This window comes from Nilaparvata lugens, chromosome 5 (assembly GCF_014356525.2).
Source record: "Nilaparvata lugens isolate BPH chromosome 5, ASM1435652v1, whole genome shotgun sequence".
Classification (NCBI taxonomy): domain Eukaryota; kingdom Metazoa; phylum Arthropoda; class Insecta; order Hemiptera; family Delphacidae; genus Nilaparvata; species Nilaparvata lugens.
The window spans coordinates 60,651,978-60,674,831 of NC_052508.1; the positions used below are offsets into that span (position 1 = coordinate 60,651,978).

Here is a 22,854-nt window from a genome sequence, read left to right on the forward strand (position 1 = left end):
CCTAATCCGCTCAGGGCTAGAATAAAGACTGCTGAGTCAGACTCCTGTTGCAGCAACATAAGGACAAGTCCTTGCATGGTGTTTTCTACAGGCATGTTGAGGAGCAAGGCTTGTCCAAGCCCTGAAGTCTTTTGCTTTTCTGAGTCAGCAGCCCTGAAGTCTGAGACTGGCATGGTTTCATACTGGCATGTCAAGATGGTGTCATCAACACATTGTCATAACCGCAGCAGAGTAATGCACATGGATGTTGCTGATATCAGTTGCAGGGTGTGTCATAGAGCACCAGAGACGATCATGCACATCCTGTCTACTTGTTCTGTGCATGCAACTGCAGGCTACATCCATCAACATAATGCTGCTCTGCGAGTGCTCTATTACCATCTTAGACACTCATATGGTATCGACAAAACACCAGTGCTGCCTTATGCCCCAGGGGAGATTGAATCTGTTGTGGGGAATGAGAGGTGCCGAATTTATTGGAATTACTCATTCTCTACCACCAGGCTTTTAAGAGCCACAAAGCCTGATGGGTCCTCCTTGACATCACTTCGAAGACAATGTATGTCATGAGTTTTCAGCACCAGCTAGGGATAACATTGTCACCAAAGAGGAGGAAAAACAGGACGAATATCATGACCTACTAATGGAGCTTCGCAGGGCTAAACCCGGCTACTCTGTGAGATGGTGGTGTTGATTGTAGGTGTACTGGGAGGCATGAGACCTTCATTTTTGGCCAACCTTAGAAACGATTCTAGCCTGTGAGAGACCTGCTGCTGTCCTTGCAGGTCAGATCAGAAGGCTGTCATTCTTGGTTCATTACGTCTACTCAGAGCAAACGATTTAATGGTAACGGACCAAGTATGATTGTTTACCACATGGACATGTGGAGCAGTCACTCTGGAAAAATCGCTTGTCACTCTTCCTTGGGGGTCGGAGCCCAGGGAAAGGGTGGTCAAGCAAAACCTCAAACAGGGAAAAAAAAATAACAATAAAAAATATTATTCCAGTTTTTTTTCAAAACATACTAAAATGTTTATTCCAAATCAATGGCAAGGATAATGATAAATAAAGCATAACATAAAATGAAATGCTTATTTTTATTCATATTTCAAAAGGTTAGGTTTGCTTTGAATTATAGATCCTCACAATACAAAGAAATCAAAACGTATTTTCACAAAAAATTGTCACAAAACAGTTTGGAGAGCATTTGAATTATCTCGCTGCAATCAGCCGTTTTGCTATAGGCTAATGCCACAAATAACAGCAAAATATGAGAATTTCCCTCATGTTTGCTGCCTTAAAGTCCTGGACTCGAATAAGTCGAGAACTCTATAGATACCGGAGTTTAGAACATAAACCCGTGACTCAGAAAGTTGATTTAAACCCGAGAGCTTATTTCAGTCCTGGACTCTGTAGTCCAGAACTTATAGATCCCGAGCTCGGAACCGGTCCTTGGTGACCTTGGTAATTTACTATTACAATTCAATGGCATGTTTGATTGTATAAACGTAATAGTTTACAACTACATGTATTTTATAATTGATAATATAATATAAAAGTGTAGTGATGTCTACGTTATGATGGCTGTGAAAAAATATAGGAGAACAGCGTTGCAGATTCTCTGCCTTGCCACTGCCTTCTGTAGATCAATTATATTTTAGAACAATTAAAAATCAATTATATCTTATTCGTCAAGAAAATATATTATCAATAATTGAATAATGCATTTTATAATTGAAATTGAATACTTTGTCAAGTATTATTAAACAATTATACTCCTACATTGTTGTAAAACGATCTAGACATATCACGGAGGTAGAAAAGGATAGCGCTATCTACTTTGTCGAATGATAGACAAGGATAGCAACACCAATGTTAATCAAATACTGCCGTTATAACGTGGACCTCACTATAGGTGATTAGTATTGTTGACTGTACCGAGTTCCGAGCGAGGAACCAACATGGATGCCATTTCTTGCCAGTAGTCGAGGATTGGGTCGTAGCGCCACACAGACTGCGAAGCACTCCCATCAGGGAACTCCCCACCAGCTAAGTACAGGGTGTTCTTGCCCGACGCCACCAGACCGTGTTTACTGCAAACCATTCAAACAAGTATTATTAATAGATCCAACAAATTAGAAACAGTAATTTCATAATTAATAAAACCTCATTATGAATAAACAATAATCTCAATAGAATTAGATAAGATAAGATATCCATTTATTCAACACAGTGCTAAGTTACATTGGTGTTTATGTAGTATATCATACAGTACAATATAATAAACTTTTTGTGTAGTTGAGAAGTTGATATTGTGGTAATAATTCATATTGAATGAAAAAGACTGATAGATCAATAAATCAGTTTTTTGACAATTTCTCAGTCTTTTTCATTCAATATAATAAACAGTTGAGCATCGTCAAAGGAATATAATCTGGAATAAGTTATTGAAAGAACCCTCACATCAATAAAATATAAAATTAGAAAACAAAATTAAACCGAGATAATTAAAACAATGTGCATATACTAGTATTTATACAACTTGTAAGTGCCAATACTAAGGCTTACAGAAATCGTTAACTCTATTCTATAGTAAGCCTTTGCAGCAAGAAAGCTGTTTAAACTCTTTTTGAATAAGCTTACGCTCCTTGACTTGGACTTCAACTCGGCAGGCAATTTATTATATAACTTAGCACCAATGTAATAGAAGGAATTTTCTCCTATAGTTTTAACCAATGCTGTTTTATAGCTAGTCTGTTTCTACTTCTAGTGTTATAATTGTGTACTTCTGCATTTGTGACCAGTTTCGAGATATGGTTGTGGGTGAAAATTAATAATTTGTTTATGTAAATAAAAGGCGATTTTGAGAAGACGGCTTCTCTGATTGGCCCTCGTGGAATTAATCACGATTAAAATTTTTGTGCAACCGGCCATTACTAGATTCACATTCCCTTGCCACATCGTTAGTCAATCGAATGATATTCCATTTTAATCTTTTTTCTTCTAGTGTATACTATACTAGTATTGAGACTAATAATCAATTTTTCTCTACCCACTTTCTCTTACTAAATACATATAAAATACAGTGAGACTCTTGCTAGAACTCTTTCTGCCAATGATTGATTATTATGTACAATTATTAAGTGAAGGTTACTAAAAATCTAGATTTCATTCATTCATTCTCTTTCACATTTAATTACTGCTCCGCTTTTTCACTTGAAACCACTTGCATTACAACACTAATATAATAGGCAATAAAGGATAAACAATAAAAGTTACCTAACAGCAAACGGCAGACAGGCGATGGGCTTCCATGTGTTTGTTTTGGTACAATAGCATTCAACTGAACGTAAAACTACTTTGTCGTCTTCTCCACCCACTGCTACAATAACCTGCAATTCAAAAGAAATTTTAATCGAAATTTCTACATTCATCAACGTATTGTTAATCAGTATTAAATGAAAATCCAAAGTTAAATTCAATTTGTCATTAATCTCTATCTGTAAACAATACTTTTGTTAAAGAAGTTACAAATATAAATCCCTAAAACTAAATACAAACCGATCTCGGATACAACCACCCTTGTAGAGAGGCATTCCGATCACTATCCCTACTAACAGTACCCTCTATTTACATTTTCAGGCTGATTGTGCATTCTGTTCAAAATACAACGAATTTCCGAATTAGAGCCGATACACATTCGTACAACACTAGAGGGAGAGAAAACTTTGTAACTCAGCCTCATAGGAGGAAATTATATGAGAGGAAGCTTAGCTATGCAGGGTGCAAATTTTATAATAGACTTCCAAGCTTTTTGAAACTATTATCAACTAACTGTGGATTGAGAAAATACAAAGCTAACCTTCATAAATTCTTAATAGAAAAAGTTTCTGAAAAACCATCCTTGAAGACTATTAGATAAGTATTGTTAATTTTTATATATTTGTTATGACTGACATATTATATTTTCAAGAAATTATTATTTTTTTAATTGACGCATTCTTGTACATTTTATGTATATTTGAATAAAAGATTGATTGAACGCTGATGTAGCTTTCTATGTTGGAAGATAGGACGGCTACATCTTCCGAAGACCTATATCAGCATAGCGTAGATTAATATTTAAAGATACCTTTATATTGGGTTTGCACAATTTTTCAAGAGAATAAATATCTTTTTGTGTAGTTGAGAAGTTGATATTGTAGTAATTATTCATATTGAATGAAAAAGACTAAGAAATTGTCAAAAAACCACTGATTTATTGATAATTAGAAAGACCGGTTTCGGTTATTACACCATTGTCAATCTCTGATAAACTAAAACTAAATACAAGAGCAGCAGAATTTATACTAGTAGGCGAGTACTGCTATTGGTCGAGGGCATGAACGCCTGCCATTGGCCTAGGCGCCATTTTGTCACACTGTTGAGTGGGAGGAGACTGTCTAGCTAGGCCAATGGCAGGCGTTCATGCCCTCGACCAATAGCAGTACTCGCCTACTAGCATAAATTCTGCTGCTCTTGTATTTAGTTTTAGTTTATCAGAGATTGACAATGGTGTAATAACCGAAACCGGTCTTTCTAATTATCAATAAATCAGTGGTTTTTTGACAATTTCTTAGTCTTTTTCATTCAATAAGAATAAATATCAGTCTCAATAGTAAATAAAATGTCGATGTCAATAATAAATAGAATGAATTCTGTACAACCTGCCTCTGAGTTACGTCTCAACTGTCATAAATTAAAGTCAGAATGACAAGAATAAGTTGTGTTGACCTCGATGGTGTCAGCGTTGTTCCTCTGCTTGGTTCTCGAGGAGGAGAACATCTGGCGACGATCGGGCAGCAGGTGATAGAGCTTTGCCTCTTCGACCAGCTGACAACAGCTGGGATTCTGCTTCACAGCTGGCATGCTCTCCACACAGTCGTGCAGAAAGTAGACACTCAGCAGGGGTAGTCTCACAGTTTCCAGAACCTGAACGAGACAAGGTCAGTTGCAAGTACTACTCCTTTATAGTGTATAAACACACTATCAATAATATAATATAATTATTTTTTACTGGTTCAATGTAATAGAATTTCAGCCCTATTTATAGAAATAGAAGATATTTCTGAAGTCGTGCATAACACGACTTGTCTTAGCTTAATGCATCAATGTAGAGGATTGTATTTGTATCAGACTGCCTCGTTCAGATCCTGGAGACGGAAATATTGTCCTGGAACCATATTTACTATTCATACACAATAATGATATTCGTGACTTATATAATTATAGATAATGTGGATATTCGTGGTTTTTCTAATAATAAAGCATTATAATTATTATAGTGTGTCAGTTTGAATGGTAGTTTTTCAATTTTATCAACTCATGAATAAAGTATAATTATTTTCTATTGGTTCAATTCAATAGAATTTCAGCCTATTTATAGAAGTAGAAGATATTACTGAAGTCGTGCATAAGACGACTTGTATTAGCTCAGTGCATCAATGTATGCACGACTTCAGTAATATCTTCTATTTCTATAAATAGGGCTGAAATTCTATTACATTGAACCAATAAAAATAATTATACTATATTCATGAATTTATAAAAATGAAAAACTATCATTTAAACTGACACACTTTAAATAAAAACAATTAAAAGAAGGCAACAGGTTTGTTCAGATGAATTGAGGAAAGAAAGATCTGACAAAATGTACTGGGAACAAAAGAAGAGAATTGAAGCGAATGAACAAAGAAAGATGACTAACCAGAGACTACAGTGATCCTATGTGGTCATAAAATCACAAAAAACTGACACACTACCATATAATGCTGTATCATTATAAAAACCACGAATACCATCATATTGACACATCCACAGTATCTTTATATAAGTCACGAATATCATCATTGTATTGTATGATCAGTAAATATGGTTCCAGGATCCACGACAATTCTTCAGTTTTCAAGATCTGAACGAGACAAAGTCAGATACAAATACTATAAACCTATTGACACACCATCATAAACTGCAGCATCATTATGAAATTCACGAATATTATCATTGTTTGTAATAATTATTAGTAAAAAATGTTTCCAGGATCCAGGACAATATTAGACCTGTTTATGGTTGTCCAATTTATCCATTTCCAGGATAGGATCTGAACGAGGCAAAGTGAGTTACAAATATAATCATCATATTGACACATCCACAGTATCATTATATAAGTAACAAATATCATTTTTGTATTGTATGAAAGGTAAAAATGTACACTAACACATCCACAGTATAATAATATATACACAGTATAAGTAACAAATATCATCTTTGTATTTTATGAAAGGTAAAAATGTACACCGCATCAGAGTGTGACCACAATGGATGCGTATATGTGACATAATGGATTGGATGTGTATTATCTAACGGCAAAGTAGACGTTTCGTTCGATGGAACAGGTCCTCTAGAGAAAATAGTTCATCACCAAAGTAAAGAAATATGTAATACATACTAATACTTGGGTAAACTTCATCAGTAATTGGTAATAACATAGAGAAAATATACCATAAGAAGATATCCCATGGTATAGGGCATCTTTTTCCAGATTTCACTGATATTTCAAGCTGATTATTATCTGGATATGGATATGCATCACAGTGATTATTATCTATTACTGTCGACTATTGTTGATTATTACTGTCTTGGAATGATGAAGAGTGTATGAACGGCACTGTATGAGAGACTACCAGCATTACAAAGCTTAACGAAATATAACTACGTTGACTATAATTGGTTTGAGCAAACTTGGAACATAAACACTCTATACCACAGGATATCTTCTCTTTGGTAATCTATAATGAAGTAAATAACTGGCTTATTTGATTTTTACAGCTGTGCCTCTAGTGGAGAAGATTGTTTTAATTTCCGGAACAAAATATTTCAAATTAATATTTATTTTACAGTTTTGAGTGCTAAGTAGAAGTAATTTTGTAATTAATTAGGATCTTAATCTTTCTCAAATCAAAATTAATTGTTTCAAGTGTTTGGTGAGAAAATTAGAAAAAAATTATAAAGTGAAGAAAACATAACCTATTTTCTGGACTATTTTAATGAATCGAAATTCGAGGGAGGAATAGTTTTGAGTTTTGCCTGTTGATCCTCCCCAAATTATTTTACATTATAATTTTGTATCATTGAATCAATAAAATAAAATAATCATAATCATAATCTTATACATGCACGAGATAGGGAATTTACGAATGACGCATCATCACGTCTGAACTACTGGACTGATTAACTTGAAATTTTGCATATAGATTCTTAATTCACCATGGATGGTTATGGGTCTATTTTCAATTCTTCAAGAATCAGTTCGACAAGTTTTCAATTAGGTCCATACGGAACACGAGTTACCTCCTAGTCTATAATATAATAAAGGATCAATTTCAATTCTTCAAGATTTTATTACGTCAAGTTTTCAGATTATCAAGTTCCTTGCGAAGCACGGGTTACCTACTATAATGAGGTCCACGTTATAAAGACAGTGGAGAAAGATAGGACAAAAAACGTTGCCGATCCTCTGTCTTGTCAATGCCTTCTATAGACAGTAACTGATACAGGTTTATTAATGTAATATTAACAGTTCATTCTCGTTTAAAATAATCAATTACATTTTATTAAGCAAGAAATTATATTTTTTAATAATTTCATAATGAGTTTTCATAACTAAGATGAAATACTTCTTTCAATTGATTATTAATTCTACATTGTTAAAAGACGATCTGGCAACACAGCAAAGCAAGAAAGAGATAGCGCTATCCGCTTTATTGAATGATAGACAAGAATAGCAATACCATTGCTGATCAACCACTGCCATTATAACATGGACCTCACTATAGTTTTTTCTATTTGTAATATTTAATTATGCTATATTTTCTCTATGGTATAATAATGGTCTTGGCGAACTTGATTTGAACGCCAGAAACAGGAAAACAACCACGATTGGATTCCTGGGCTGACAAATAATTTTTGAATAGTAGCGCTCATCGAATTTCCATCTAGCTGTTTACCCTGTTGTCAATATTTGCAGTAGCAGAAGTCTTCAGGGTGAATTACACCATTTAACTTGGATTTTCGTTTAATAATAATAAACGATTGGTTTATTTTGGATGTAATTATTGTGGAAATGAAGAAACGTAATGAATCGGTACCTTGTGAAAATCTAGCTTGCGCTCTTCGTGCTTATGGTTGAGCCACCTTGCGACGGCGAGAAAAACTGCCTCCTCTTTCTCGGCCACCAGATTGTCATTCGAAGTCAACTCGATCAGCTTCATCGGCAACAACTGGAGGAACTCCTCATGCTGGCAGACCTATAGATCACAAACAAAAATCGATATTTTTATCACAATATATCGATTATTCGACTTCCGGTATATCGATCTTATGAATTTCGATACATAGATTTTACCGATATATCGATATTTCCGATTTTTATAAACTAATTCCCGGTTGCAGAATAGGCTGTTAAATTTCAACCGTGATTAATTTGCCACGAGTCCAATCAGAAGAGACTTCTTTACTGAGAAGCCTTCTTTGATTATGTTAATTTACTAACACTGGAGAACGACATTCAGCATATAGGCTACTGAGTGTTAACAAGATTGGTGCTCGTGTCATTTGAGGCTGTTCGGTACACTTTTTTATTATTCAAATTGGATAATCTTTTTCAATATAATTGTTGAGATCATTATAAGAGTGAGAAAAAGTGGCAACTGAAATTTTCAAGTGGTCCAATAAGCGAGTTATGCATTGTTGAAGTGCTAACTTTCCAGATTCCGTTTTCTTTTCAGATCATCAACGGTTTCGACTATATTATTAGAACTTCTCTTAAAAAATTAAAAAATGTATCTTTCCAAACTGAAACATTTTAATCCCCATTTCGTTCATAAATAGAAAAGTAACATTTTTTTGTAAATTCGATAACTTGTTTATTTTGGCATTAATCGCGAAAAAACTCATATTAGAACAAAGCCAACAATATACTGAATGTATTAAAAAAAAACTCCGATGGAAATTAAAAACCGTTTATGATCTGGAAAGAAAACAGAGTTTAGTACTTCAACAACCCATAACTCGCTTATTAGACTACTTAAAAATTTCAGTTGCCACTTTCTCTCACTCTTATAATGATCTTAACAATTATATTGAAAAAGATTATCCAATTTAAATAAAAATAAAAAGGTGTACCGAACAGCCTCCTTAATCATGATTGAAATTCAACAAGCTTTTCTGCTACCGGGCCTAACTAATTAAATGGGATACATTTTAGTAGATCTCAAAGATAATTCCAATCCTTTATGAGTACTAATATGAACTAAATTTAATATCAATTGCTGAAAGTAAAATTCAACAAACTTTTCTGCAATTGAACCAATTTTGTTAGAACTACATTTGTTAGATAGAGCACTCTTTGAGGTTGTGTTTAACACAAATTTTCATTTGTTTCAGTTTAAAAATGCCCCCTCTCTTGACTATGGAAGAACGAGCCGAAAAAGCAGCTCGTTATGAGGATCTGTGGTGCGAGTGCAAAGATGGTGGAGGGCTGAGCGTGGGAACCATGCAACACTGGATGCAAAAACTTTTAAAGATTTCCATTTCAAATCACTAACAACAGGGAGTGTCGCAGATATAAGACGATCAGGAAGACCATCAACGTCAAGGACAACCGAGAATGTTGACAGAATTCGTGAAATATTTATGTGGAGACCTAAGAAATCACTGCTTCAAGGATCACGTGAAAGTGGTCTCTCACGTTACTCTGTTGCAACGATTCTTAAGAAAGATCTCAATGTTTTTGCATCCAGTGTCGCATGGATCTCTCGTCCAGCCCTCCACCACTTTTGTACTCGCACCACAGATCATCCCCAGAACTCATAAAGAGCTGCTATTTCGGCTCGTTCTTCCACAGTCAAGAGAGGGGGCATTTTTAAACTGAAACAAATGAAAATTGGTGTTGAACACAATCTCAAGGAGTGCTCTAACTAACAAATGTAGTTCTAACAAAATTGGTTCATAAATAAAGAAATTATAGCTGTATAAAAATAGGGAGTGACTTATCAGACACTCTGTATAATGTGGACCACACTATAGTTGAAATGATTGTCGAATGATAGACAAGGATAGCAATACCGATGTTAATCAAAAATACTGCCATTATAACGTGGACCTCACTATTAAATAGGTGATTAATATTGTTTAACAAGTTCCGAACGAGGAACCAACATGGATGCCATTTCTTGCCAGTAGTCGAGGATTGGGTCGTAGCTAAATAGTAAAAATGTAGTTAGCATAGTTAAAATTAATGTCATTCATCTATATTTTTTTTATTGGGCCTGAGTATTTAACCATACATCAAATAAATATATATTTCGGGTTCTATATCATCGATACATCGCCATCGATACGTTGCTTCGATAAATCGATATTTTGAGAAAAATGTTGCTATCACTAGGCACACACCTCGAGGAAGTTCTGCAGCGCATAGCTCTTGGCCTTGGTCTGGAGGTCTGCGCATGCGTGCTGCTCGGCGAAACAGTGGATGCCGAGGCAGTTGGACGAGTCCATGTGACGCTCGAGGAACTGGCAGGCAGCCTCTTTCACAGGCAACACTTGTAGAAGGTTGGCGGCCGAAAGCAGTGACTGAAGCAACCAAACGTTAATTTTACTCATTTTCCATTTGTATAAATAAAAACAAAATCAATTCTTGAATCAAAAATCAACAAGCCCAATAATAGAAATAGGTAGGCTAATATAGAAATTATATAATAATAATAATACAATAAAAAAAAAAAAAAATTCTTCTTTCAGGTAATCAAAAAAAACAACAAGTTTTAAATTGAGCGTGTTAAAAACAAGTTATAATTATAGTAATTTAGTTTTCGATTTTAAAAAAGTAATTCTCTTTTACCCAGGATCTTATTTATTTAATTTATTACTTGTAATTTTATCCCTAATGAAATCGTCTGGTATTCTATTTATTAGCTTATCGCTCTGGAACTTGAATTGATGATTGCTGGTTGTCAATGCAGTGAAATTTATACTGTAAGCACTTACACTTGCTGGTCTTAAATGGTAAGTGACATTGCGTTGAGTAAATAGATGTGTATTTTTATTTATGAATAAATTAAGTTTGTTATGTACGTTTGGCGAAGCGTTGGTAAGTTATCTCATCAAATATTAGTCTGCTAGGATAGCGTCTTGGTCTTCCTAGCGCAGCCCTGATGATATGCTTTTGAATAGTAAAAAGTTTATTGAAATGGGTGTCAAAGGCTGCTCCCCATACTTCTATATTGTAGTGGAAGATTGAGTGAGCATATGCATTGTAAATTGTTCTGAGAATGTTCAAGTCTTTCAATTGATTAATTTTGTAAAATATTGTAATCAAGTATTTTAATTTATAACAAAGATTTTGGATGTGAATGTCCCATTTAATATGCTGATCAATCGTAATTCCTAAATATTTCATTGACTTAACTCTTTCTATAGTTGAACAAGTACAGTTGGGAGTGTCGCAGTTATGATTATGTATTATTAGTTTTAAATGTTCTGAAGGTTGACCGCTTCTATTAGGCGAAAAAGTTATATATTTAGTTTTTATTGTATTCAATGTTAGAATATGACTTTTTAACCACGACTTGACCACTGAGAGACCGCGATTTGCACAGTTGAATGTTCATCCCAAGTTGAGCCAGAAAAGATTAAAGCAGTGTCATCGGCAAAAGATAGAGCAATACCATTCGGAATGCGTAGTTTCAATAAATCATTCATAAATCAAAAACATAAGAGGCGATAGTACAGTGCCTTGTGGCAGACCATAATCTTTAATAATCTGGATATCAGTTTCCAAAATTTGGGTTCGATCCTTCAAATAGCTTGCGAATAGTTTTTTTGCTATCCCCCTTATTCCACTATTTTCCAACTTGTTTAATAAGATAGAATGTGGTATTGTATCGAACGCCTTCGCTAAGTCACAGAATACAGCAAGTGTTTTTTTATTACTATTGAAATTTTTGTCGATTATACTTGTCAAATGTAACACAGCATCCTTGGTAGATTTACCTTTTTGGAATCCATACTGGTTGCCCTCAATAAATTTATTTTTTTCAAGAAAATTCAACAGTTTTGCTTTTATAATTTTTTCCATGATTTTAGACAAGTTGCTGAGTAGACTAATAGGTCTATAATTTTGTGGATCATCAAGTTTATTGGATTTAGGAATCGGTTTTATTAAGGCTACTTTAAATTTTCTGGGAAAATATCCTAGTAGAAAGCATCTATTAACTATGAATTCAAGAGGACAAACAATATAGTTTGAAATTTTCTTTAGACATATGCTACTTATGCCATCCGCACCTGGAGAAGAGTTTGGTTTTAGCTCATGAATGTATTATTTATTTCTGTAACATTGGTTGGGCTTAGAAAAAAGCTATGTAAGGTTCTAGGTGAGATTGTTTCGGGAATTTCAATTATATTATTTTGAATTAGGTTTTTAGCATATTTCTGGCCTACTGTTGCAAAATGTTTATTTAGTACGACAGCTTCAATTCTAGCTTCAAATTCTTTAGTTTGGTTTTGGTAATTTCTTTTATGCAATCCCAAGTTTTCTTAATATTACCTTTATAATTGAGAAACTTTTGATTATAGTATTCAATTTTTGCTTTTTTGATCAAAATGTTCAGAGTGTTTCTATATCGCTTATATTCCTCCTTCAATCTAATATTAAATGGTTCTTTAGTCAGTTTCCTATGCATCTTGTCTCGCTTTCTTATAGAATTAATAATGCCCTGACTTATCCATGGCTTCAGTGGTTTTCTTTTATGAGGTATCTTAAAAGATCGTGAGCTAAGTTTAATGTGGTCCGTGAGTGTATTTATAAAAGCATCCACTAACTCATCAATGTCTTCAGTATTGCTATTAAATATTCTATCCCATCTTCTCTTCTAAGCTACGACATAATTTTTCATAATCAATTTTGACTATATCATTAGTCGATGAAATACTCTTAGTTTTTATGTTATTCTGATTTAAATGGATGGTTGTGCAAAATGATCAGTATATTGATTCAATTACAGTTGCTAATATGTTTTCAGGATTTATATTCTTATCTTTGAGAAATATATGATCAAACATGTCTTAGTATATTTGAATTCTTGTTGGTATATTTATGTAGGATTTGAATCCATTTAAATGAACAGCACTCAAGTATTCGTTCGTTAGATTGCAATTTTCTAATAGGTTCAAATTCATGTCTCCTAGCACCAAAAATGTATTTCCATTATTAGTATTTTGCAAAAGAGAGTCGAAACTGTTTATGAAATCAACAATATAAGTGAAGGTGAGCGATAGACAGACAACAGCGTATACTTCTTATCTAGAAATGTGAATGTAATTGCAATCGAGTTAGCTTTATCTATTTCTAAATCAATCAGTTCGAAGTCTATGATGCTATTGTCAATAAACAAGCAGATACCATCGCTTCTTGAATATTTGGATTTTTTATATATAGTTCGGTATCCATCCATAATAAAATACATTTACAATTAAATGGGATACATTTAGTAGATCTCAAAGATAATTGCAATCCTTTATGAATACCTACTAATATGAACTAAATTTAATATCAATTGCTGAAAGTAAAATTCAACAAACTTTTCTGCAACCGGGCCAAAAATGTATTAAATGAGTCACATTTTGGTAGATCTCCAAGATAATTGCAATCCTTTTTGAGTACTAATATGAACTAAATTTAATATCAATTGCTGAAAGTAAAATTCAAAAAGCTTTTCTGCAACCGGGCCTAACATCTATTAAATGGGACACATTTTAGTAGATCTCAAAGATAATTGCAATCCTTTATGAGTACTAATATGAACTAAATTTAATATCAATTGCTGAAAGTAAAATTCAATAAACTTTTCTGCAACCGGGCCAAAAATGTATTAAATGAGTCACATTTTAGTAGATCTCCAAGATAATTACAATCCTTTATGAGTACTAATATAACCTAAATTTAATATCGATTGCTGAAAGTAAAATTCAACAAGCTTTTCTGCAACCGGGCCTTAAATTTATGACCGCTTTTTAACAATGTAAAATTAATAATTGATTAACAAAGTATATCACCTTAATTATGAAATTATTGAAAAATATAATTTCTTGTCTAATAAAATATAATTATTGATTATTTCAAATGAGAATGAACATTTATTATTACATCAATAAACCTGTATCAGCTACCGTCTATAGAAGGCATTGACAAGACAGAGGATCGGCAACGTTTTTCTCCTATCTTACTCCACTGCCATTATAACGTGAACCTCACCATAGTCCACATGGTGGCCCAGTCCCAGGCTCAGCCTGCAATGTGACCAGTGATAAATGAAGGCCAGCGGTGGTGGCAAACCACCCATCCAAACACTGGCGCTGGTTGTCATTGGTCTTCATTGGACCAACATGTGGATGCGGCAATAGTGAGGTCCACGTTATAATGGCAGGGACAGGGACAAAGATAGGAGAACAGCAAGCGTTGCCGATTCTCTGCCTTAATACTGCCTTCTATAGAAGATGTCTGATGCCGGTATATCTGATATATTATCTGTACATTCTTGTTAAAAATAACCAGTAATTATATTTTATTCGTAAAGAAAATATTTTTTAAATGATTTACTAATACATTGAATATTTTAATTTATTATATTTCTACACTGTTGGAAAAAGATCTGGGAACAGTGCGGAGATGGTGGAGGATAGCGCTATCTACTTTGTCGAAAGATAGATTTTTTGATTGATTGTTTATTTATTTCGTGTGCAAGGTCTGCAGAGAACCCATTGCACAATAGAACAAAGAAAATACAAAGCAAGATAAATATAAGTATTACATCATTAGATATAGTTCGACACCTGAATTAATTGAACGTTCTTACAACTTTCACTAAGATTAACAATAAAAAATAAAACTGCAAAAGCTGAAAGGAAAAAAAATGAGAATGGATAGGTTACATGATAGAATATTAAGACAAAAACTTATAGGAAAAAACAAATTATAATGAAGATGAATATGAGAGAATGAAGAAAGACAGAAGAGGGTTGAAAATGAAGAGAAACTTGTCAAGTTTTCCAAAAGCACCAGACACACTGCAAATTATTATATACCTAAGAAGACAGTAATATTGCCATATTCTGCCCCTAATGAGCTTGGAAAAACTGTACATCTGTACTTGAATACCACTGCTCGCCAAACTAACAGTTTGCACGCACTCATTGATAACTATTCAAATGGTCATGGAGTCTCCTTTTAAAAATGGATAGAGATGGAGAGAACACAATTCTTTCTGGTAGCTCATTGCTCATCTGGTCGAGCTCGTGCGCATCCGTTCCATCGGTCGACTGACGCGCTATTGAAGCAAATAGAAGCTTTCAGAGCTGTACTGATCGCAACATAACCAATGTGCTGACACCTCTGCCCGACAATCAGCTGATATTGAATTGAATAGCATAAAGAATGAATTCAATTAATAGTGTCATATTTGAATTCAGAGTTTTTCTATACATTTCTTTAATCATTTCTAAATTTTTTATTGGAAAAAATAATATTTATTATATTATATACATTATTTTGACCCGTAGCTTAAAGTGACTGCAAGTATCCCAATGGTGATACAAGCTCGAAATAACTCATCAAAATTTCTGATGGAGATTCTGAGGTAGTTAAAAAATGTATCTTCACCCCAAGCAATGATGTATATAATGGTACTAAATTCCCTTTGAAATGCTCTTTGGGCGACCATCGGGTGAACTTGATATCTACGTCTTTTAATCTTTCGTTTACGAAGATAATAAGCTGCAATAACAATCTGTAAAGGCGTCTATTTTGTGAGTCAGAAAAACTGATGTACGGTCAGGATGGTGCATACGCACCGACGGTCGGTGAGCTCTGAATGTGTAAAACTGATTCATCGATGCGTACGGTCAGGATGGTACATACGCACTGACGGTCGGTCGAGCTCTGTAACCGGCCTTATTATTCTTCCCCCATCCCATCCTTTCATATATACCGTCTATTTACTTTTCCTGATACATTTTTCACCTTCTCAAGGATTGAAGGTTTTCCTAGTACATGGATATCCATAGTTGGAAAAACCCTTCAATCTTCCATTCTTTTTTTTTCCCACTTTCTTTTTATTTTGTTTTAATGTGTATTGTTGTGTTGTTGTTTGCATGTATTCTTTTTGTTAATCTCTGTATTAAACTTGTATGTGTGTGAAAAAAATAAATTGAAATTGAAAAAAAACTGCAATCATAACGTGGACCACACTATAGTAGAAATGAATGTCATCCAACTATATTTTCATTGGGCCTGAGTATACATAAAATAATTGAATATTTTGGGTTATATATAATCGATACTTTGCTTCGATAAATCGTTATTTTTTAAGAAAAATGTTGCTATCACTAGGCACACACCTCGAGGAAGTTCTGCAGCGCATAGCTCTTGGCCTTGGTCTGGAGGTCTGCGCATGCGTGCTGCTCGGCGAAAACAGTGGATGCCGAGGCAGTTGGACGAGTCCATGTGACGCTCGAGGAACTGGAGGCAGCCTCCTTCACAGGAACAGGACAACACTTGTAGAAGGTTTGCAGCCGAAAGCAGTGACTGAAGCAAACCAAACGTCAATTTTACTAATTTTTTCCAATTTCATTCATTGTTTATTTCATTAATCAATACAAATCATATGTAATGACTGAGATAGATAGGCTGCCTTTATTTTAACCTGGAGGGCGAAGTTAGGGCGCAGCCGGCCCTCTCTCCTACTTAAACCCTCCTATACAATTCTAATGAATCGACAACACAACATAAGGAAATAATCTCTTGAATAGAATAATATGTAATATGATTAAAAAAGTATGATGATCAATAGTAATTGAAAAAAAAACAAAAAAAATTTCATTAATTTAGTAGAATATATGTTATACTGAAAAAAATGAAAAAGTTAGAAAATAGAGTTTTTAGAAAAAAAAGTTTTTTTTAAGCAAGAAACAATAAAATTTCACGCAAACACACACCTTTCACACACGCAAACACACCACGTAACACACACCTCCTTCATCCTATGCCCCGATCGCCTCCCTCAGCCACGCCAAGACCTCCGCCGCCGAACAGTGTCCGCATCTCAACATCCTCAAAGATGATGGGTAAGCTATTCCACAGTCTGCAAGCAGTCACACGAACGACCTATTATATGTCACAGTGCGATGGATGGGAATGCTCAACAGGCTCGCGCCATGCCTCGTATCTCTTCTGTTGATTCCTGCGAAGAATTGAAATTTCTGACTCAAGTAGAGATGAGACCCAGTTGCCAGAACCTTGTGGAGGAGCATCAGCACATGATAAATTCTGCTGTTTCGAAGCTTTAAAATACCCATCTGAGTGATGTTAGGGCTTATGTGGACGTCCCTTTCAAGACCAAAGACGAATCTCACGCAGTAGTTCTGAGCCCTTTGCAGTCTTTCAGAGTGTCACTGTCTTGTCCTGTATGACCACATCTCCATAATGGAAATGTAGAAATATCAAGGTCTTCACAAGCATTATTTTATTAAGGATTTTGATTCATTAATTTTCAATCCATGCTGTGCTGTCCAGAGTGAGACAGCAGTCAGGTCCTCATTCATATCAGTCTTGAAATGTCTATAAATCTGTAGGTCGTCTGCATAAAGATGATATCTGGAGTGTCTAAGTCGGTCAGTTACGTCATTTACATACAGTAGTGGTCCTAAAACTGAACCCTGAGGTCCCCCCTGTTGACCACCCTCCATCGAGACGTGCCGTCCAATCGAACACAATGCTGTCTGTCAAGAAGGTATGACCTCACTCATGCCACACTACTCTCAGAAAAACTCTCAGAGAGAGAGAGAGAGAGAGAGAGAGAGAGAGAGAGAGAGAGAGCAACAGGCTCAGCCCAAAACTACTCTACTCCCAAATTCTATAAACAGTAACAATTCCAAAATATATTGGTTCTCCAATCCGTTTTTTGGGCTATGCGCACAAAGTAAAGGACAACCTAGGGTATCCTTATTTTGTGACCTTGTGGAACGGATGCCGGAAACCCGTACAGCACCTATGTCTCTATATCAGCAACCAGGGGGACAAAGAAAACGAGGCCGACCACGCAAGAGATGGTTGGATAACGTAGAGGCGGACCTCCAATCCTTGGGCGTAAAAAGGTGGAGACAGAGAACACAGGACAGAGATGCATGGAGAAGGCTTGTGGAGGAGGCCAAGGATCTTCAAGGGCCGTAGAGTCAATAAGTAGTAGTAGTAGTGGTAAAATTAAGAAATGATCCTTGGCCTCATTTTAAAAAATCGATAACTGTATTCATAAATAGATAAGCTAAATAAAAAGTGTAAGTGCCGGTTGCACAAAAGCCAAGAGAACCAATCAGAGAAGCCGTCTTTTCAAAAAAGCCTTCTGTGATTGGTTCTCGTAAAGCTAATCACGGTTCAAATTTAAACGGCTTTCGTGCAACCGGGCATAAGTAGGTTAAGCAACCATGAATCAAAAGAGAAAACTATAGCATGACTTGGAAATAAAGAGTTGATAAGAGCATTCGTATGATTTTTGTGTCCCTGATTGATTGATTGGGTACTTTATTCATGTAGAGTAGATTACAATATATACTGGCTTATACACTTATATAAAATAGCTTACAATACAGCAAAATTATAGATGAATTTACATAATATAGACTAAGAAAATAATTATTGAACTGTATATGATAAGAAAAAAGCAATTTGTAATAACTAAAGATAATATTGTTATGCATCTACATAAATTGGCGGAGCTTTGGACATACCAATGTCCATTCTTCGGAAAGAATATTCAAAATATCCTTCCCACTGATGGGAGATCCACCACGCCCGAGTATATAATTTAAGCCGTCAATGGGCCTCACGACTGTTATGTATCAGCCGGGACTAACAGTTTAATATGCCCATCTGATAACACGGAAGTGATCTGGCTAGAAACTTTTGTCCGTATCCGGGTTTAAATCAACCCGTATCACCGTATTCCGGTGATCAATTAACTTAGGAAGACACACAATGAATTTGAGAATACTAGTCTTTTCATTGAAAGAAGAGATAAAACATGGAGTTTGCGCTTGTGTAAGTAATAAAGTATTGTAAAATATTATATGAGTCACTGCTTTTATTTTTACAAAAAAAAAAACACACATATCAAGAGAGATAATCTTAAGATACCTTGTACAATTTCTCTCCCAAAGAAATTGAGATTTCAATCAATACTTTTGAGATGCAATATTATATAAGTAAACTAGAATTATATCAGGCTATTGATCATATTTCTATGTAGCCTATATTAGGGTATTAGGCCTACACACTATTACAATGAGTACGGTATATTAGTCATCATCCGATATTAGTCATATTCCTAAGTATATTATGGTAGGTACATATTATTACAATGAGTATTGATATCAGTAGCCATTTTATGTGAATGAATGAATAATAATCACAAATTAGATTAATGATTGGATTTTTAAATTGGCGTAGCAATTGGAAATAACAAAAGATACAGTGACATGGAAAATAGATTAACAACATTCAAATAGAATGTTCAAAAGAATTACTTGATTGGTTTTAAAGAATTGCCTTCCAAAGATATTTTGATTAAAAATTACTTTTCAAAATTAATTTGAAGGTGAAGTGATTAGATAGTATGGTTGCTTACACTGAAGTAGGGACTAAATGAGGCCAGCACATTCCTATGTGCTGGAAATATTTGACCACTAACTGATAGGTTTACATCACAGAATTGCCCACTCTTTCTTAGTTCGTTAAGTCCTTCTAGTATCTGGAAGAAAGGGAAAAGAATTAGAGTTAGTTGTTAATGTGAATAGAAGAGCTAAGAAATCGTACAGTTATATTTTGATTACAATTTTTAAAGCTCTAAATTTAACAAAAAAAAATTGTTTGATAGCTCGTTATTTAAAATAATTTCTGAAAAAAGGTGCCCATAAGTCAGGGCGTGATTCCTCACATCAAAAGAAAAAAGTTCTAATTAGCATAGGTTCGAAAAATAGAGAGCTTAACATATTTTGTCTATCTTTCATGCGTTTTGTATGTAATTAAGGATTATTTTTTTAAGGTTGCATTTGTCTATTATAGACTTATTCTTTCTACATCTTTCTCTTCGAAATTAAATTTTCTACAAGTTCTGTAGAAAAATATATTGTGTTTATCGTACATTTAACATAGTAAATCTGCTTCAAACCTTAAAGGAACTTGTTTTTCGGGACCAAGTTTCGCGCGTATTTCATCACATATCTTAAAAATTACTGTAGCTACAGGTCTGATAACGATTTCATCCAATTTTTCAGTTCATTTTACATAAAGTACGCTGAATTGTTCGTTTCGGCAGGGGAACTGAAATTCAGACAAAATCTTTCACCCTGTAAACTTGGGAACAAAGCATTTTCGGACCTATGTTAATTAGAGCTTTTTTCCTTCTTTTGATGAGAGGAATCATGCCCTGACTTATGGGCACCTGTTTTCAGAACACTCTGTATATTGCTATCACTGTCTATCATTCGACAAAGCAGATAGCGCTATCCTTTTCTAGCTCCGCAACTTTGCCATATCGCTTTTTAACAATGTGGAAATATAATAATTTAACAAAATATTTGACCTTTTATGAAAAATCATTATTAAATCATTGAACAATATATTTTCTTGACGTAAAGGACATAATTGATAATTTTCAAATCATCAAAACCACTTTTTTACAACTTACTTTATTGGAGTGTGAGTTTTCGATGAACTTATATTCGTTGGCACCGGGTCCTTCCATTGATCTATTATCAACTTCCGAACTGGTATCACTATCAGTGCTCGGCTGTCGTTGTCTGTTGAAGGGTAGTCGTTTGCAATGCGGTACATTATCAAGACCATTCATTGTAATTGTCGTAGCATTCATAATGCCTGAAACAAATTATATCAGGCATTAGTCAGATCACACATAGCTACTAAAACGTTAACGATTGTAAAACATAAAACAAATTTCCGGAACAGGTTGGAATTGCATATAGGTTGTAAATAATAACAAATGTTAGGTCATATGAGACAAAAATTCATGTCCCAGGACTACGTATGTATATACTACCTATTGTCACAATGTGATTCGTGACTAATGAAGGAAGGCCTATTAGGCCGACGCGGCATCATCAATTTAGGTAAGGCATCTCGTCGAGTCTACGATAAACCCAGGCACTTGACTACTGCGCAACGGAGTCGCGCAAGACTGACCTTATCTTTCTTCCCCTGTCACCTCCAACACTCTCTAGAGGATCGGAGCAGCAGCATTCAGCAGAGTCAGTTGGACTGGAGCTCTTGAATAAGCAGATTTGTGACACAAGTCATTATACTTAATTTTCCATATCCGCAAAGTACACCTTTTTTTTGTTTTAATCGAGAAAAGAGGTGTATCGTGACGGGCTACATCATCAGGGATAAAGCGGCGTTCAATAGTCTTCGTTTGCAGCGATCCAACTTGCAACGACTTGTTACATTTTGACAAAAGTCTAACGAGGCTCGGAAATATTACAAATGGGATTGGAATAAGAGAAAGAAGTCTACTGGAGACCGGACCCATTTGTTCCGTTTCGATAGCTGCATTTCCGGAGGTTTCAGAGTGCTGGTTACCAAGAGTATTCCACATGGTGACCTATGACGAAATCCTACTTCGAGTGTTCGGAATTATTCCGAAATAGGAAAAGCATGAAATTCTAGAGATAGGAAACGCTTTTGTCGTCTCGATAGCTGCATTTCCGAAGGTTCCAGAGCGCTGGTTACCAAGAGTATCCGACTTTGTGACCTATGACAGAGTCCTACTTTGAGGGTCAAAATTATTTCAAATAGGATTGGAATAGAAGAAGGAGGTTTTCTAGAAATAGGGAACGCTAAACGGAGGTTCTTCTGAAATCAAGCAAATTAATTTGTATTCAATAAGACAGGGCAAAACTATCTCAATACAGAAAATATATACAATTGTAGCCTATATGAACGAAACTTAGCATATATGGGCTTCTCTTGAAAAGTAAATTTTATAGCACTTTTTATTTTAAATGTAGCGAAGACACACAGAAAGCTATCTGCGATGAGAATTTATTAGGATTCAATATCTTAATAGAATCGCTCAACTTCACTTAAGAGCTGATTGCTTCAAGTTTAAGTACCTCAACCATAATATAAGAACAAAGATGCTTTCTTAAAAATATTTTTAAGGCAGCATAATTTTTTTACTTTTTGATGTTTGAGCTACAAATTGCATGTTTCGTTTGATGATACATGCAGGTACATAAACTTGGAAATTAGAACAAGCAAGTATTTTGTTACCTCACTAAGATATAAAAATGTACCTACAAAAAAAGATGAAGTTTCAATTAAATTACTGTTCAATTGACATAACTTTGTAAGCATTATTATTTTAGTAACTAATTCAACTTGGTAATTTTCATACTTCACCTTCAACACCTACACTGGTGAAAACAATTTTGTAACATAGTACAATTTTTCTCTCTCTTCAAATCAAACAATGAAATTAGACATATATTTTTTCAGGCATATTACCATAAGAGTAAACAAGTTTGACAAAATAATAATTTTATATTTAACTTCTGCTGTTCTGCTCAAATCTTAACCTACAAATTACAAAACAAACTATAACACTACAAATTGCTAGACGTGAGACCACGACAAACTGAATAGTCGTGAGACCACGACAAACTGGGTCGTTTTTGAAATCAGTT

The 22,854-nt window shown here is 34.7% G+C and overlaps 1 protein-coding gene across 1 annotated transcript; it reads right to left on the reverse strand.

Moving 5' to 3' along the window:
* Nucleotides 1-1,894: 1,894 nt before the first annotated feature.
* On the reverse strand, nucleotides 1,895-22,782 carry LOC120351652 (kelch-like protein 3). The gene is made up of 9 exons (XM_039429566.1): nucleotides 22,571-22,782; nucleotides 20,841-21,028; nucleotides 19,779-19,901; nucleotides 16,498-16,632; nucleotides 10,495-10,674; nucleotides 8,187-8,345; nucleotides 4,774-4,971; nucleotides 3,280-3,392; nucleotides 1,895-2,093 (listed from the first exon to the last, which is right to left on the reverse strand). Exons 2-9 carry the CDS (start codon nucleotides 21,021-21,023, stop codon nucleotides 1,910-1,912), a joined length of 1,275 nt encoding a protein of 424 aa, XP_039285500.1. The 5' UTR covers nucleotides 21,024-21,028; nucleotides 22,571-22,782; the 3' UTR covers nucleotides 1,895-1,909.
* Between the last annotated feature and the right edge of the window lie 72 nt (nucleotides 22,783-22,854).

Excerpts from the sequence above, each read along its gene's own strand:
- LOC120351652 (XM_039429566.1), bottom strand. The coding sequence starts at position 21,023 with ATGAATGCTACGACAATTACAATGAATGGTCTTGATAATGTACCGCAT. Across the intron at positions 16,633-19,778 it reads CATTTAGTCCCTACTTCAGT|GAGGCTGCCTCCAGTTCCTC; the intron begins GTAAGCAACCAT and ends GTTCCTGTGAAG. Across the intron at positions 8,346-10,494 it reads CGCTGCAGAACTTCCTCGAG|GTCTGCCAGCATGAGGAGTT; the intron begins GTGTGTGCCTAG and ends TGTGATCTATAG.